The sequence below is a fragment of the Taurulus bubalis genome (assembly GCF_910589615.1).
Source record: "Taurulus bubalis genome assembly, chromosome: 12".
In the NCBI taxonomy this organism is placed as follows: domain Eukaryota; kingdom Metazoa; phylum Chordata; class Actinopteri; order Perciformes; family Cottidae; genus Taurulus; species Taurulus bubalis.
Window position 1 is genome coordinate 5,483,966 of NC_136600.1, and position 16,375 is coordinate 5,500,340.

Genomic DNA, 16,375 nt, shown 5'->3' on the forward strand with positions numbered 1-16,375 from the left:
CACTGACTGGCTCCAGATGTTCTATATTTCAGTGACTGCGAGGTCATTTCATTAAATCACAACATCATATGTATGTATTATCTTATTGTTCAAGAAAGGTAAACAAAAATACCACCTGTTTTGATTTTGATTTGAATTCCCTCATTTCCGTGAGGACATGAATGCAGCAAGTTGCGAAATGACGCGTCGCAACTTTCGCTTCCTAAAACAGAAGAAACAGGCCTGTGGACTGTTAATACCGGGGAGTGTACACAACGGACATCCCGTGGTAACTTGATATCAACAACAGTTAGTTCCTTTTAACATCGGGCTTTTGTTTTATTTGAAAGTGTAGTGTTTGTTGGTGTGGGCGTAGCACCATGGTCGGACTCACTTCATTAATGTGACAGTTGACACAGACCGGTTCTTCTTCACTGACACCAACAGATCAAGGAAACAGCCGTGTCACCAAAAGGAGGAGGACTATGTACAAATGCTGGTCATTACTTGACGACGAGATCAATTTCAGATGTTTATAGCGTTGGATGTCAAAATGATAACCCAGTAAAGGACTAGTGGTTAACGCTTGAGCCACCGCTGATCAGCAGTGTTTTATAGACTAGTCTTGCATCAGAGGACACATATTTGTCCCATGAGGATTCTTATTCAGACGTCTAAGAATAGTATCTGGACTCCTCAAAAACGTCACCAATTTCTGCAATTCTCATTGTGAGTACAATTGTGATATCAGTGTAAACACTTTATTGTTGTAGCTGCTCCTACTGTAATGTGTTAAATGGCTCACGCTACAGTCTGGCTGTCTTGTCTTGACTGTAATCCCACACAGGTGACCGTTCTGCAGTAAATATGGGTCAGATGGAAGAGGCCCAGGTGCTGTGCCTTAGCATCCTCACCTCCCACAGGGAGCTGCTGGTGTCCCGACTGAGGAGTATTCAGTGCATCCTGGACAACCTGTTGGGCTGCGGCTTCGTCTGTGAAGAGGATGTGGAGATCGTACAGCGATCTGCCACCAAGACGGATCAGGCAGGAACACCAAAGACATCTGTTAAAAGTTTCATTTTCATTAATTGGAGAAATAAAAATAATATATATATATATATATATATATATATATATATATATATATATATATATATATATATATATAGAAATATATATATATACAGTATATATTCTTATCTGTCTCTCTGTATAATATCTTCTGGTCAAATGATAACCAACAGAGACGCTCTTTCACATGCTCATTTTCCAGGTTCGTAAAATCTTGGATTTGGTCCAGTGCAAAGGGGAGGAGGCCTGTGAATACTTTATTTACATCATATATAAAGTATGTGACGCATACATAGACTTCCAGCCATGGTTGAAAGAGATCAACTACAGCCCAAGCAGTGATGTAAGGGCGATGATGGTGGTCAACACCGATCCCAGTAAGTATTACAGTCACTAATGCTGTTCTGTGCCACCAAGATGTTCTTGTTTTATGCTTCATAAATGTAATTTACTGTAAAGGTGTCTGTGCCACTAAAATGCCCATATTGTGTGTTCTGATGTCTAAATGTTAGCTGAGTTTGAACAGTTGTTGTGTTGTATTCTATTGCATCATACATAGAGGTAGTGATGGCGAGATGAAGCTTCCTGAAGCTTTGAAGCTTTCCATCCAATTGGGCCAAAGCTTCATGGGGCTTCATTTGCTCTACTGCGCCACAAGTGGACAATAAATGTAAAACAGGCAGAGCGATCATAGCGACACCATGGCTTTGGTGTGTGAAGCTTTGAATTGAAAGAATGATGTTTGTGACGGCAATACATCAATTATAAACTTTGTAATATTGTGTCCATCTTTATGATATAATGGCGGGGTCAGAAGTGAAATTGGAAACAAATTGGGGAGTGGATTGTGATGTGACTGTGGGTCAGTGGTTAGAATACCCATCCTTCAGTCCAAGGCTCCGTGGTTCGAGCCTCAGCTCCGTGTTGATGTCTCCATTTTATTAATTTTTATAAAAATAAGAACTTTTCCACAGTGCTGGGCTTTTGAAGACTATTTCGCCTGCTTTATAAAATACCCTTTCCCAGACACAGATGAAGCTGGGTACAGAGAGGAAGGGGGAATTCATTAAGTTTCGCTGCCTCTTATATTTCAAATCGCACGGCAAACCCACAAACCATTTTCTGAATCAGTCACGTGGTACGGCCGGCTCGCGAGGCTTCGAACGTCAACGCATACGTCATCGACACAAGCCTCGATACGCGCTTCACCAAAATCTACCTGGATTACTCGACACGAAGCCTCGACACGAAAGGACACATCACTACATAGAGGTGTTTCTTCTATTCTGTCCACACCATTTATTGTACATCGAGTGTAGAATTGCGTAGAAATGTCAAATACCCATTTGCAAGATTAAATCCTCCATTTCAAAATGCTTAAATGGAAGAATCTATGTAAAATCTTAAGATTAGAACAGTCGTCATGCAATGATGGAAACATTACACACCCTAGGAGTATGAAAGTGTCATCAAATGGCTGGGGAGATCTGTAGTCTTTTCTACTTATTTTACCAGATCAATTTAGCTCTTTTAAGACGAACGGTGCTGATTTGTGAAGCTGCAGCTCAGGTGTTGTAAGCACTTCTTTCCACTTAAAGGAAACGTATGCTCATTTATAGGTTCATGCTTGTGTTTTGGGTTTCTGACTTCAACATGTTTACATGCTTTAGTGTTTAAAGAACCCTTTTATTATTGTTTCATACTGAATATATTTGTATTCACCCTCTGTCTGGAACACTCAGTTTTAGTGCCTGTCTCTTTAAGCCCGCCTCCGAAGAAGCCTAGTCTGCTCTCATTTGTCGGTGTTCCTGGGACTTGCTTGTCTTGGGGCGGCTGTAGCTCATTGGGAGAGTGGTCCTCCTGAAACCACAAGGTAGCCGGTTCGATCCCTGGTCTCCCCATAGTTCGCGTGTCTCAGTGTCCTTGAGCAAGACACTGAACCCCCAGTTGCTCCCTGGGTTCCTCACGGCAGCAAACTGCTCCTTAATTATTTAGGATTAGGTTAAATGCAGATAATAATTTCCCCAAGGGGATTAATAAAGGATACTTTCTTTCTTGATTTAGGACTTTGGAACTCAGGATAGTATATTATTTTCCAACACTTTAGAACTAGATTTACACCACACGCTATCTATTATGTCAAGTAAAGTTCATAGACAACGTTTCTGAACATTTAGTGAATGAGTGTTTATCCACAACATGTTAGCTAGCACACTCACCTGCTATCACCACCACCAATCTCCTCCTCCCCCTCCTGTATGCTGTAACTTGTTTTATTACATTATTTACTCTTATTGTGAAGAGCATGGAAACAGGAAGTGCTTTTACTTTGAAGGCAGAAAGTACAATGATACGTGCTTGTTGACGCTAACTTATGTTGAATGTTACGTGTGGAAAATATATACATGTCGGGTGCAAGAGCGCGTTCTCAATGCTTTAACAGTTGTAATACTGCAGTTCACCAGTAGAGGGAGTCCGTTCATACCAGACGTGTCTTGTCCTCATTAGAAGCTCCACTTCATGACACTGTGCCACCATGGCAGCGGGAGCCTCACTTTCACTGTCCGACACCTCCTGAGAGGGACCCGCCGCGCCCGGCGCAGCCAAAGCCCCGGAGCCGGAGGCTACGCCACCGCCGCCGGCCCCCGCAGCAGCAGACATGTTTATTATATTTCTGCTCTTAGCAGCATCAGTTGCGAGAGCTTTTTTCTTCTTTTCCCTCAGTTTTTCTGCACCGCCTTTTCGTTTTTTCTCCATTTTTGCTTTCTCTTCTCTCTCACAGATTGCTAATGATGTGTCATTAGCTCATCATTAAAGGTGATTGGACAAGGGGGGTCTGGAAAATGCGTGGGCGCATGCATGTTGACGTACTTCCAGGCCAATTCGCAGGCCAGCATGTCAAACTAAAGATCTGATTGGTTCAAGACTATGACAATCAATAATAAGATCTGCAAAGGCCAGCTAGAAGGCCACAGGCCTCTCTTCTTCCAAAGAGACATAGAGGTGAAATCTGATTGGATAAAAGCTCTCCTTTAAAAAAAGCTGCAATAGAAGCAGCGCTGCAGGCTGGAAGCAGAGCAACAGACGAAGACACGAGCTGTGCAATGAGAAAATAAGCTAATACGGAAAAATAATTATAATACATATAGTGTATTTGTCAAAAATTAAATGATAAAATAGCTATACTTTTGTGATTCTCTTTAGGCCAGTAGAGAAGGCTTAGCTGGCTCTGATGGCCCACCACTGACCACCAAAAGCTTCTGTATCGCACTAATTCGCTGTCTGCCTCCTCTAAGTCAGCAGATATTGTGAGAAGTTGAGGCATGAGATGAGCCGGGACACCTGCTTCATCATGTCATACGGCCAGCGAGAGGAGACCCGTCTGGAGGAGCTATACACTGAAACGCAGATGGAACTGCTGAATGACTGCAATGAAAGTTTGGGCTTCTTAGAAAGTCCAGAGCAGCTCCTCGGAGACCATGCAGTCTTCAATCCTCAAGGTGAAACCATCTATGTGATGGGGGATGCCGGTGTGGGAAAATCCATCCTCCTGCAGAAGCTCCAGAACCTTTGGTCCAAGAAAGAGCTGAAGACGGATGCCATCTTCTGCTTTAAGTTCCGCTGCAGGATGTTCAGCGTCTTCAAGGACACCGATCAGATCTCCCTCGAAGACCTTTTGTTCAAATACAACTGCTACCCAGATCACGATCCAGATAATGAGGTGTTGGACTACATCCTGCGCTTCCCGGAGAAGGTTCTTTTCACATTTGATGGCTATGATGAGATTGAGATGCATGACCTGATGAATGTTCCTGAAGTGGTGTCACCAGAAGTCAAGGCACACCCCGTCCAGCTGCTTATCAGCTTGCTCTGTGGGAAACTACTCAAGGGCTCCCAGAAGGTGCTGACGGCCCGGACGGGGACCACGATCCAGAGTAGGGTGATCAGAAAGAAGGTGGCTCTGCGGGGGTTCTCACCGGCTCACCTGAAGACCTACATTGATCTTCACTTCAAAGAGCAGGAGCACCGAGCACTGGTGTCGGCTCAGCTGGATGCCAGCCCCCACCTCTGTGGCCTCTGCTCCACCCCACTGTTCTGCTGGATCGTGCTGAAGAGCTTTAGGCACCTGCACACCATGCACGATAGCTTTCATCTACCTGAGACGTGCATCACCCTCACGGACATCTTCCTCTTGCTGTCTGAGGTGTTCCTCAGCCATGCAGGCTCACCTGCACCGTCTCTGCTGAAGAAAAGCACTCGGTGTGTCTCGGAGACCTTCAGAGCGGGGCTCAAGCCTCTCGTGGCATTTGCCAAACTGGCCCTTCAGGGCATGGAGAGAGGCAGCTTCATTTACAGCCAAGAGGAGATCACTGAGTGTGGACTGGTAGAGGAGGACTTGACCCTGGGCTTTCTCAGACCTGTCAGTGAGTGCGATGCCAGCGGGAGCCCCGCTACATTTGAATTCCTCCATATCATCCTCCAGTCTTTCTTGGCGGCGTTTGCTCTAGTGTTAGATGAACAGGCTGCTGCCGGCTCCATCCTCAAGTTCTTCACGGAGTGCAGCAGGAAAAGTGAACCCGCCTGTCTGCCTTTTGGCTTCTGCATCTGTGGCTCCCCAAAGTCCAACGAGAAGACGCCATTTGAAACTAATGAACACCTCCAGTTCACTAATCTGTTCTTGTGTGGACTGCTGTCCAAGGCCCACACTGGCCTGATGGAGCACCTGGTGTCCCCTGTGTTGTTAAAGAAAAAACGGGCCTTGCTGAAATCGTACCTCTCCACCAGCGTAAAGTCCCACCTCATTGGCTTACCCCACTACAACAGTGAAGAGGGGAAGAAAGTTCACGTTTTGCCCAACTTCCTGTGGATGCTGAGGTGCATCTTCGAGACAGGGAGCAAAGACATCGCTCGGATGACGGCAAAAGGCATCACAGCCAGCTTCATCAAGCTGGGTTACTGCAATGTGTTCTCAGGTGACTGCACCGCCCTGAACTTTGTACTGCAGCACCGTCGGAAGCTCTTGGGCCTTGACATGGACAACAACAACATCAGTGACTATGGGGTGAAGCAGCTGAGGCCCTCCTTCTGCAAGATGACAGTAGTGAGGTAAGCCAATATGCACGTTTTAACCACCGTCAAATCATCCATTGGTGGATATTCAGACTGCTATTATGATGTACACACTAATCTAGCTGCTTGTCTTCAGATTGTGTGTCAATCACCTGTCTGACAGCAGCATCGAGGTTCTTGCAGAAGAGCTGTGTAAGCACAAAGTTGTGGAGGTCTTAGGGTGAGTAAACAAGGCAATCGCTCCAAGATACATGTGTTCCAGTGATGGAAGAAGTATTCAGAGGTGCAAAAGCCAAAACAATCTAAATATATTTTGATTTACTCTTACACGTTTGTGTATCAGTAAAGTACTTTTACTACACCATTATATGTTATTATTTTGTTAATACTGATACATCAATGCAAAAGCAGAGTTTTACTGTTTACTGTAGGTTGGTTGTTCAAGGTTGAGATTATTGATTTGCTTTCGATACAGTTTGGTAATTATGTGATTCGCAACTGAGCGGTCGGGTCCATCCTAAAGGTCACAAGATAAATCTGAGTTATCATGAGGTGATTAATGGAGGAGTGGAGAGCAACTAGTTCATTTGTTGGGATTTTCTCTCATCTGTGGGACTCTTTAAAACTACTAAAACCTCTTTAGTACTTTCCACATTCTGAACTTTATGCTCATTCTTTTAAACACATTTTTGTTCTAGTTTTTTTTTTTTATGAAAGTTAACTACTGGAGCGGTTGAGAATATGTGCAGATGTGTGTGCCCTTAAGCCTTAAGCAGCAGCAGGACTTGCAGTGGCAGAGGAAATTTAAATTGGAAGAAAAGGGGACCTGTGGGTAAAAGGGTACTGATTATTTTAAGGCTACATTTTGGTCATTGGGTACATAATTGTATTTCAAACATGCGTCAATAAACAATTGTCAGTGCTCTATAAAAAAACTCTGCTTTGTTATTCTAAAAGACAAACTGAATCCTTAACCTTAATTATCTTTTTTGTCTTTAGGCTTTACAACAATTACATCACAGATGCTGGAGCCAAGCTAGTTGCTCAGATAATTGAAGAATGCCCAAAGCTGCGAGTTGTCAAGTATGTTTCTAACCTGTGCCAATATAAAGTTTAAACACTATAATGATTATAATATTTATAAAATTAATGTGTCTTGTGTTTCTTATATTGTTGACATTACTTTGTCCTTAGGATTGGGAAAAACAAGATCACAAGTGTTGGTGGGAGGCATTTGGCCAGCGCAATTCAGAGGAGCACTTCTATATTTGACGTGGGGTAAGACACTGCACAGCGTCTCGGCTGGTTGACATCACTTACCTATTCTTATGCTCATGAAAGAAATGGTATCTCAAGTGACACAATATATACAACATGTTATCTGAAAACATAATTGTTTAAATTGGACGATTGAACCCAAATTCTGCAAACCATTAGAACACCTCCGCCAAGTCTTAGCGAGTTGCGCAATTTGTTTTCGGCTAGCTTGACAGGTTAAAAGCCGTATCCAAAATCCATTGCATGGTAGATTACAGCAGAGAGGAGACGTTTGACTTGTTTAATCTTGATGTTTGTGTGCATTTTAATAATGTGACATTACAGGTGCATCGTGTAGCATTTGACGGCGTGATTGCAGATTGCAATCAACTGAAACTTCTCCCGTGGGCCAGAGGTTTTGGGGAACTACAGTGGCCAAAGCCTAAAACATGAACGTGCAAATGGCCCTATATAGAGCCAGTGTTTGGTTTGTCCGTTCTGGGCCACTGTAGAAACATGGTAGCCTGTTATATCTCTTTTTGTAGATATAAAAAGTACATACTAAAGTAAAGAAAACCCAACTATTAGTTCCTAGTGATTATACACCAAAGAAAAACATACTGTCATGTTAATACATTCCATTTCTGCCAATTGATCTCCCTAAATCGTACACGCTGTACCTTTTTATTACATTTTTTAGTATGGGACAAGTATGAGAACTTGTCCCATACAATTCTCTTGGAGGATATTGCAGGCCCTTTGTGTTTGTTTGCTTTCTGACACCGCCCGATGACTGTTTTGATATTTCTGTTTGCAGGATGTGGGGGAACAGCATCGGCGATGACGGAGCTATCGCATTTGCGGAAGCTCTGAGGCAACACCCGAGACTTACCAACCTCAGGTGAGAAGGCAGCTATCTTACAAAGACAATAAACACCTGCTTATTTAAAATCATTGATTCAATTGCGTAATTTCTGTGTTCTAGTCTCTCAGCCAATGGCATTACATCTAAAGGTGGGCGGCGCCTGGCAGAAGCGCTGAAGGAGAACTGCGTCCTCAGGATACTCTGGTAGGCAGGTCACCCAGTTTAAGCTCAGTGATTTTGTCAGTTCTAACAAAACGGTTCTCTGTTTTGAAGTGCGGGTCTGTGCTGTTGTAGGTTAGTGCAGAATGAGTTGACTGACGATGCAGCGCCACACATGGCTGAGCTGATCCAAGCGAACACAGGTTTAAGCCACCTCTGGTAAAGAAAACATACACACACACACACACACACACACACACACACACGAACACGCTCTGTATTCACTCACATGATGTGAAGACCTGGGGTGTAATTTATACGGTGCGTGGGATTCACACTAAATATTTCTGTACATACAAATTAGGAAGTGTATCTCTGCCCAAAAATATTCAGATTTGATCAAACCTCGCATATTGATACACATCGGATAGCTGTTTTCACTGTGTGTACAGTATCTGTCTCTATACATTAATCAATGAAGTCGAGTTCACTGCAGCAATTGTACAAACAAAAATGATATGAAATCTAAAATCATTCTTGGTGATATTAGAAGATTATTGAGACTATTGACGGTCCGTTCTTCCATTCTATTTGACGTTGTCTTACACTGATCATTTCATCAGCTGTTGAAATGATCAGTGTCCTCCAGTGGCGCTCATGGGTGCAGACAACACTGTATTTACTGGGCAAATTGAAATGTGCTCATAGTTATGCTCACTAGCACAAGCACAAATAACCTTCCTGATTTGAATGTTTATGATGAAGAGAATGTATAGGTACAAAGTAACGTTTGATATGAGGCATCATTTTATAGATCACAATGTTTACGTGGGAAGTGCCTCTCGCTCTCTCTCTCTCTCTCGCTCTCTCTCTCTCTCTCTCTCGGGTTATGAATAAGACCCCTTGTTGAATACCATGGTCAGACATTGACTGTCAGGAAGTCACCTGCTTTGTATATTTGTCTGCAGGTTAATCAACAACCAGTTCACTATGGATGGGATGAAGAACCTTGCAGCAGCCCTAATCCACAACACAGCCCTCAAAGAGATATGGTGAGGATCAAGTATCTTTTCAGAAGGAAAGAAATCACGGTTTTATTATAGTCAAAGTGAAACTATGTAGTGATGAATTTACACAGAATTATAAGATGAATCTGCAGCTCCCCTCGAGTTTCAGTTCATTGTTGAGCTGTCTGACCAGCGACTTGACTGTTTTGTCTCGCTCTCAGTTTCAGAGCGTTGCTCTGCAGGCAGCAGAGTGGCCCCAAAAATCTGTTATTACAGGTTTTATATTGATAACATCTTAAATGTTATTGATTCTTTTATGAGATATTTTGTTGAAACGGCAACAACTGCTTTTGATATTGTGTATGACAAAACTTTTCTTCTTTTTTTTAAAGATTTTTTTTTTGTTTAACTGTAAAGTCAAATATATGTATCCTGAAAGACAATATGGTTTGGAATAGATAAACATAGTTATATTTCATGTGCTTGTGTTATTATGATGGTGCTCACATGCTTTACTGTTTCTGTTCATTGAACTTCAGGTACTCACTGTAGTAGTTTGTAGAATTATTTAGGGTAACCCTTCAACGAGGCCATTTCCATCTATTGAGAGCATGAATGTCTGATGGTCTCTGGTCGTGTGCTTACAGTGTGAAAGGAAACCAGCTCTCTGAAGAGGAAGAGAAACAGTTTGAAGGAGAGAAAAGGCTGCGGTTCCACTGATTGCAAAACAAGTTGAAACCAGAGCTCCGTTCCACTCCACTCCGTTGCATAAAAAAGTCCGTTCCCAGGCTAAGGCCCACTAAAAACGGGTCCAACTCTGTTACGTTGTTCATTTGGGTCACATGACATCTATTGCTTCTGTCCATCCAGGGAGAGGGATCCTCCTCTGTTGCTCCTGAAGTTTTTTTGGGGAGTTTTTCCTGATCCGATGTGAGGTCCTGGGGCAGGATGTCATATGTGTACAGAATGTAAAGCCCTCCGAGGCAAAATTTATTGATTTTGGGCTATACAAAATAAACTGAAATTTTAATTAAAGAACAAGGACAAAAACATGGCACTTAGTTCAATCATGAAGACTGCTCTCTTTATTCTCAAATAGATCTTTTTCACAGCAAACTTTTCCTTGCAGGGAAAGTGGTTATAATGAAATGTTCCAGTAAGCTACTGCATGCGCTAGCATGACAGCATCCTGAAACTGACACACCCTTTGAACTTCTTTCATTGCTTACTCTATATTTTGCATCCAACATCACTTTCCAAACTATCCATACTGCTGCAACAGTTTTTTTAATGCATTTAACTAAAATGTAAAGGTTCCATTCAAACATCAACATTCCACATCTCTCATACATTAAGAGTTTTATCAAAATGTAATCCCATTAATACTTTTTGAAAATATTCAACACAGCTGATTGATAATTTGAACTCATCCATATACCACTTTTTCAACTCATCGATACTCCTTCAGCAGCCTCTTCCTCCAAATTAAAGCCGGCAATTCAGTTTAGCCTTTCAACAGTCAGTATTGCTATCCCAATGTCTTCAGGAATTGCCTTCTAGTTTTATTTGGGTGTATATACACACATACACACACACACAGTAATATTTCAGACACTGTGCAATGTAAATAATAAAACATGTTGTGCTCTCTTACAATAAACAGAATGCCTGGATATTTATCATCATCTATTCAATAGTTACAAGGAAAACTTCTTGATACTTGAGTATTTTATGATACGCATCACCTACTGTGAAAATGTGGCAACATGTACAACACAGTGATTATCAGTAGTCATAAACCAATACAAATATAGCCTCTCAGCATCATACATACTGATACACAGATCTGTCAAGAATACAACATGCCAGCTCTCTCTCTACTTTCAGTGTTTAGTATTATAATGTTTTTACGTTGGTGAAACAACTGCATTAAATGCAATTCTTCATCCCAGTGGGGTTAATAAAAGTACTCTACCTTTCTAACTTTCTGTTTGACACTCGAAGGCCACATGTTATCATGTCATGTGTAGACAGATGCTTTTATTATATGTAGTGATTAAAGATGGATTCATATTTTTCTTGCTTGCCTGATGTTACGCTTGGCTCACCGTTCTGCTTGATGAAGGTCTGAGAAAACAAAACGCATAACCTTATATATTTGAGACCATCATCTCATTATCTGCATACTGGCATGTGTGCACAATTTGTTTTCATTGTATTTACTTTATCCATTGTTTCAGACAGTTCATAGATTGGTTCAATCAGAAAGAGTGGGATTTTTCTCTGTAGTTTTGCTTGCATTCATTCAGTATATGATAATAGAAGAGACAGAATGTCAGGGTCATAGTGAACACAAATATGAACTTTTCTCAAATAACGAGAGAGAAATACTTTTCCTGCTTGTAAAGGAAAGACGGATAAACTAGCTTTCATATCCACGTCACTCCCAAATCCAATGGATGGAGAACGGACCTGACAGTGTCAACTTCTGAGTTGTTTACTTGTTTTATTTTGAGCAGAAGGGAATAAGATTTTGATCTATTTTGTTGTCTGTGTAGTTTTTACAAACCAATGATATTTTATGCTAATTTGGACACTATCACTGAGATAAAGATGAACTAGTTCAGTGTCAAATATACCATGCAATAGTAAAAAAAACATGAATATAAAAAATAAAAACATTTCAAGTACATCTTAATTATCGAATGATAAATATTGTATGATGGTGCTCCTTGGTATAGTTTACTATGAGATAAACTCCTTGGTATAGTTTACTATGTGCAGTATTGAAATGAAAATAGCTGCCTAAACACTGTAAGACTGCTCACGGCCAGCATAGATTCTGTTCTAACCCAAGAACAAATCCCCAAATTTGAAAATTTAAGAAATAAGTTCACCTTCATGACCAAGGTGGCGTTCCTGATGTCCATGGGGAACTCATCGGTGTCCCACCCCAGGTCAGGAGAGCCAGTGTTTGAGTCAACTGAACCCAGCGTGCCAAACCTGTCCACCAGCGGGCGAGGATGATGCAGAATGTAAAACAGTCATAGCTTTAAGATGCTGTGGATGTGCCAAAATTGTGATGCAACAACATTTTGCAACACTTAGATATTATTCATAATGTCTCACACAGACACCATGACCACGTCGTGTTCATACGAGTGTCCTGCCAGGGTGGTGTGGTTGGGCTCAATGTTCAACTTAAAGTGATTCGCCAGACCGTAATGCTTAAGGAATCCGATGACGCTCATAGCATCTAAGGAAGAGAGTGACATCAAATGCATCATTAGGACTGTTAGACTACAGAGCACATTTGTGTTGACAAACCTTACCGTAGTCATACTGGTGTTTGCAGGGCTCCTTAGGCTTGGGTTCAATAAGAAACTGACACTTCAGCCCAATCTTCTCTTTGTACTCTAATGACAAATAACACACACATGAAATTGAAAGTGTGACGCATCCCGATCCAAAACTCTGATTTGGAATTAATCCCGTATTCACGTGCACACTTACGGGCGGCCATTTTGAAGAAGTTGGCCATGTGCTTCAGTTCCGCAGCAACGTCTGTGTTGTGGACGGAGAGGAAACCTTCCCTTGCTCCCCAAAATACTGAGGAGACAAATATATACACAATGACAACACTGCTGAGCATGTAGACACGTGTGGCACCAACAAGTCACTCCTCGTACCAAATTTTTCTGTCCCCAGCTTCTTGGCGGTATCGAGCCCCTTCTTAACCTGAGCGCCAGCGTAGGCCAGAAGGTGACAGTCCGGGTTGGTGGCTACACCATTCATGTACCTGTCACATGGATAAAATGTATATAAAGTGTAGTGAGAAAGAACTTTTTTTCCTGTTTACCTTGGGTGGGCAAAGAGGTTGCAGGTTACCCACAGCACCTTGATTCCAGTCTGGCTCTGCAGGTGGAGAGCCAGGTCTGTTATTTCATCCAAATTCCTGTTGGACACCTCCAGGGTGGAGCCCTCAGGAGCCATATCCCTGCAGAAAACAGAAGATAGATATAATAATAATAATAATAATAACAAAAAAATCAAACTTTTATAGTGCTTTTCTAAGTACACGAATACGCTTTACATTGGAGACAAGAGACAGAGACAAATGGAACAAAACAAAAATGGAAAGACAAAGCAAACAAAAATAAACAAACAGAACATTTTTGTAACAAAAAAACTGGAGAAGCGGTGTGGGTCATAGTGGAGGATAGGTGCAGGGGTTTAGCAGGTGAAGGAGAGTTGGAAGAGGTGGGTTTTGAGGTCTTGCTTAAATTAAGATATAAGATGCCACTACTTTTAAATATTATTAAATCAAATTAATTCCAGCGACTTTAAGGCGCCACTGGAGCAAATCTGGCCGGTACTAGATAGATAATGCAACAATCCACTTAAAACAATATTCACAGACATGTAAAGTACAGGTAGTTTGATGCTGCAAGCCCAGAAAATAAATATAAATAACAAACCTATCAAAAACAATGAAATGTGTAGTATTTCACCTGGGAAAAGAAGAAGAAGAAGAAGAAGAAGAAGAAGAAGAAGAAGAAGAAGAAGAAGAAGAAGAAGAAGAAGAAGAAGAAGAAAAGGTCACAGGGGAAACACACAGCATCATTTACTTTGTGTAACTGGAACTGTTATTGTAAAAGTGAGGTGATTTCCCCTCACACCAAGCTTGGCGAAAAACTCAAAAGCGGCCCGGAGTCGCTTCTTGGCGGATTCCATAGGAGCTCCTTTGTTCCAGGGCCGGTGGAGGGTCGGAGACCCAAAAGGATCAGCGCCTAAAAAAAGAAGATGACAATTCAAGGAAAGAACAGAACTTTTGTTGGGCTCAATAAAAAATAAAAAAAATCTGTATATGAATCTAAAAAGACAAAAACGATAGATATATGTATATATATATATATCAGACTTTTCAAGTTTATAATCAATCAGTAGTTATTGTCAAACAATATCTTCCCAATCTCTACATGATGTTTTTGTCAACCTTAATTATTTTGTGATGGATTCTTTCTCATGCATTGCTGTTACTGACTTTTCATTATTTGCTTTATTTGTGATGACTATCCTTGACCATTAAGTGCATATGCATATATATATATATATATATATATATATATATATATATATATATATATATATATATATATATATATATGTATATATATATAAAATAGTACATTAAGTACTATTAAGTAAAATAGTACATTAAGTACTATTAAGTAAAATAGTACATTAAGTTAGAGTAGTCTAAACACCCTTCTAAGTGATCTGTACATCATGCAATATGCCTCAGAAAACATCTGTGTGTTTGTTTGTTATACCTACCTCCTCTGCATTGTAGTGTTTGAAGCACATGACTCCAGGCACAGCATTGGGTGAGTATGGGATCTTGGGAATGCCTGTGTGCACCATACGTGTTGTGCAATATTCAATGAGAAAAAACAGCATATTGACTTCTTTTAGTCATGTGACATGAGGAACACGTGCCATTAAAGTGACATGGACATGAGAGCACAGAATACCACACTGTAATACAGCATGCTAGATGTATTAATATACACACACACCGATTTCAAATATAGTAATACATATATGAGAGATTCCTGGACTGCATGCATACTGTCATACTGTCTCAGACGGAGTGGTTCCAGTGTGCTCTGCTACAGACAGACAGACGTGGTAGTTTTGTTTGGGCAAACTCTACATGGTGTTGGGATGCACTGCACTTTTGCACAACTAGACCTTCGTTGTTCGCGAGTTGCTGCGTTGCAACACTCCGGATACTTTATGTCCACAACACACAACACACATACACACAGCAGACGCTGAAAACAGAACTTGAAATAATGTGATTTACCCACGAAGAATTCCTCCTGCGTTGCCATTTCTGGATCACAACTTCTACGGTTCCTGCAAGCAGACTGCGAGTTTGTCCACGTCCTTCCTCCCAAACAAAGCGCGCAGTTCCCTGTTTAAACACAGGGTGTCGCCAGATCCCCTTTTAAACGCGACTCTGGTCGATGACCATGCAAATTATACATGTATATATATATATATATATATATATATATATATATATATATATATATATATATATATATATATATATATATATATATATATATATAATCCATTTTTTTCTTAACCACCACACTATTAGTATTATTTCCATTATTTATTATTAGTGTTGTTGTTGGGATTTAAAATTGCACACACAGAGTTTGACAAACATCCTAAAATATATCATTTCGAATGAAAAAACATATTACTTTTCCATACCTTCCCCCCCCCCCCCCCCCCCCCCCCCCCCCTACCTTTGTGTACTGTAATAGAATATCTTTGATAATGAATTAATTATGTTTTCAATTATTTTGCCAAAAAACTACTTAACATTCCATTTTACTTCTGTATCCCTGTGGGCTACTTACTGTTGTTAATACATAACTGTCCGCATCTATACAGTGTTATGTGTAGCCTTAATTAGCCATATGTTCATTATACAAAATACATATGCGAAATTATTTATATATATTACAATAATATAATATAATATTTATATATTTACAATAATTGTGAAAAACTGAAATATCTTTAATATACGTTTCCATTTTTTTTTACTCACTATCTAATTGCCATTTGGAATTTTCAGGAAATGTGTCCTTTCAACATTTTGACAGGAGTTACAATAATAATATAAGAATATATGATTGATTGTAATGTGCAGGTCAAAATCAAAGTCACCTTCAGGTTTTGTGCACCACATGTAGCCGGAGCAAACTTCCAGGAGACCTGAGGTCTGCTCTATTGCTTCATTCGTTGGCTTCAAGACTTTTACATTGTCATCCCCACGGCAACGCCTCTTTGTTCTCCACAGTGAGAACATCAATATATATTTTCACTCCTGCTACATCAACTCCCATGTACTCTCCTCACATGACCTCTGTGCAAAGACAAA

At 40.8% G+C, this 16,375-nt stretch overlaps 2 protein-coding genes across 3 annotated transcripts; one reads left to right on the forward strand and one right to left on the reverse strand.

Annotated features, from left to right (window-relative positions):
* Positions 1–846: 846 nt before the first annotated feature.
* On the forward strand, positions 847–10,197 carry nod1 (nucleotide-binding oligomerization domain containing 1; the record flags this gene model as incomplete). 2 transcript variants are annotated; one of them, XM_079227605.1, is made up of 11 exons in its annotated part: positions 847–1,023; positions 1,253–1,431; positions 4,351–6,156; positions 6,257–6,340; positions 7,120–7,203; positions 7,315–7,398; positions 8,195–8,278; positions 8,363–8,446; positions 8,537–8,620; positions 9,370–9,453; positions 10,056–10,197. In XM_079227605.1, the coding sequence occupies 11 exons, from the start codon at positions 847–849 to the stop codon at positions 10,126–10,128; spliced, it is 2,823 nt and encodes a 940-aa protein (XP_079083731.1). In that variant the 3' UTR covers positions 10,129–10,197. The 2 variants fall into 2 exon arrangements, with proteins under 2 accessions (XP_079083731.1, XP_079083732.1); XM_079227606.1 differs by lacking the exon at positions 847–1,023 and having other exon boundaries at positions 1,393–1,427; positions 4,347–6,156.
* Positions 10,198–11,409: 1,212 nt separating this feature from the next.
* On the reverse strand, positions 11,410–15,305 carry LOC306745214 (xylose isomerase-like; the record flags this gene model as incomplete). The annotated part of the gene is made up of 11 exons (XM_079227967.1): positions 11,410–11,535; positions 12,306–12,411; positions 12,538–12,664; positions 12,741–12,824; positions 12,922–13,017; positions 13,098–13,207; positions 13,268–13,409; positions 13,898–13,919; positions 14,086–14,198; positions 14,742–14,819; positions 15,278–15,305. The coding sequence occupies 11 exons, from the start codon at positions 15,303–15,305 to the stop codon at positions 11,452–11,454; spliced, it is 990 nt and encodes a 329-aa protein (XP_079084093.1). The 3' UTR covers positions 11,410–11,451.
* Positions 15,306–16,375: the final 1,070 nt, after the last annotated feature.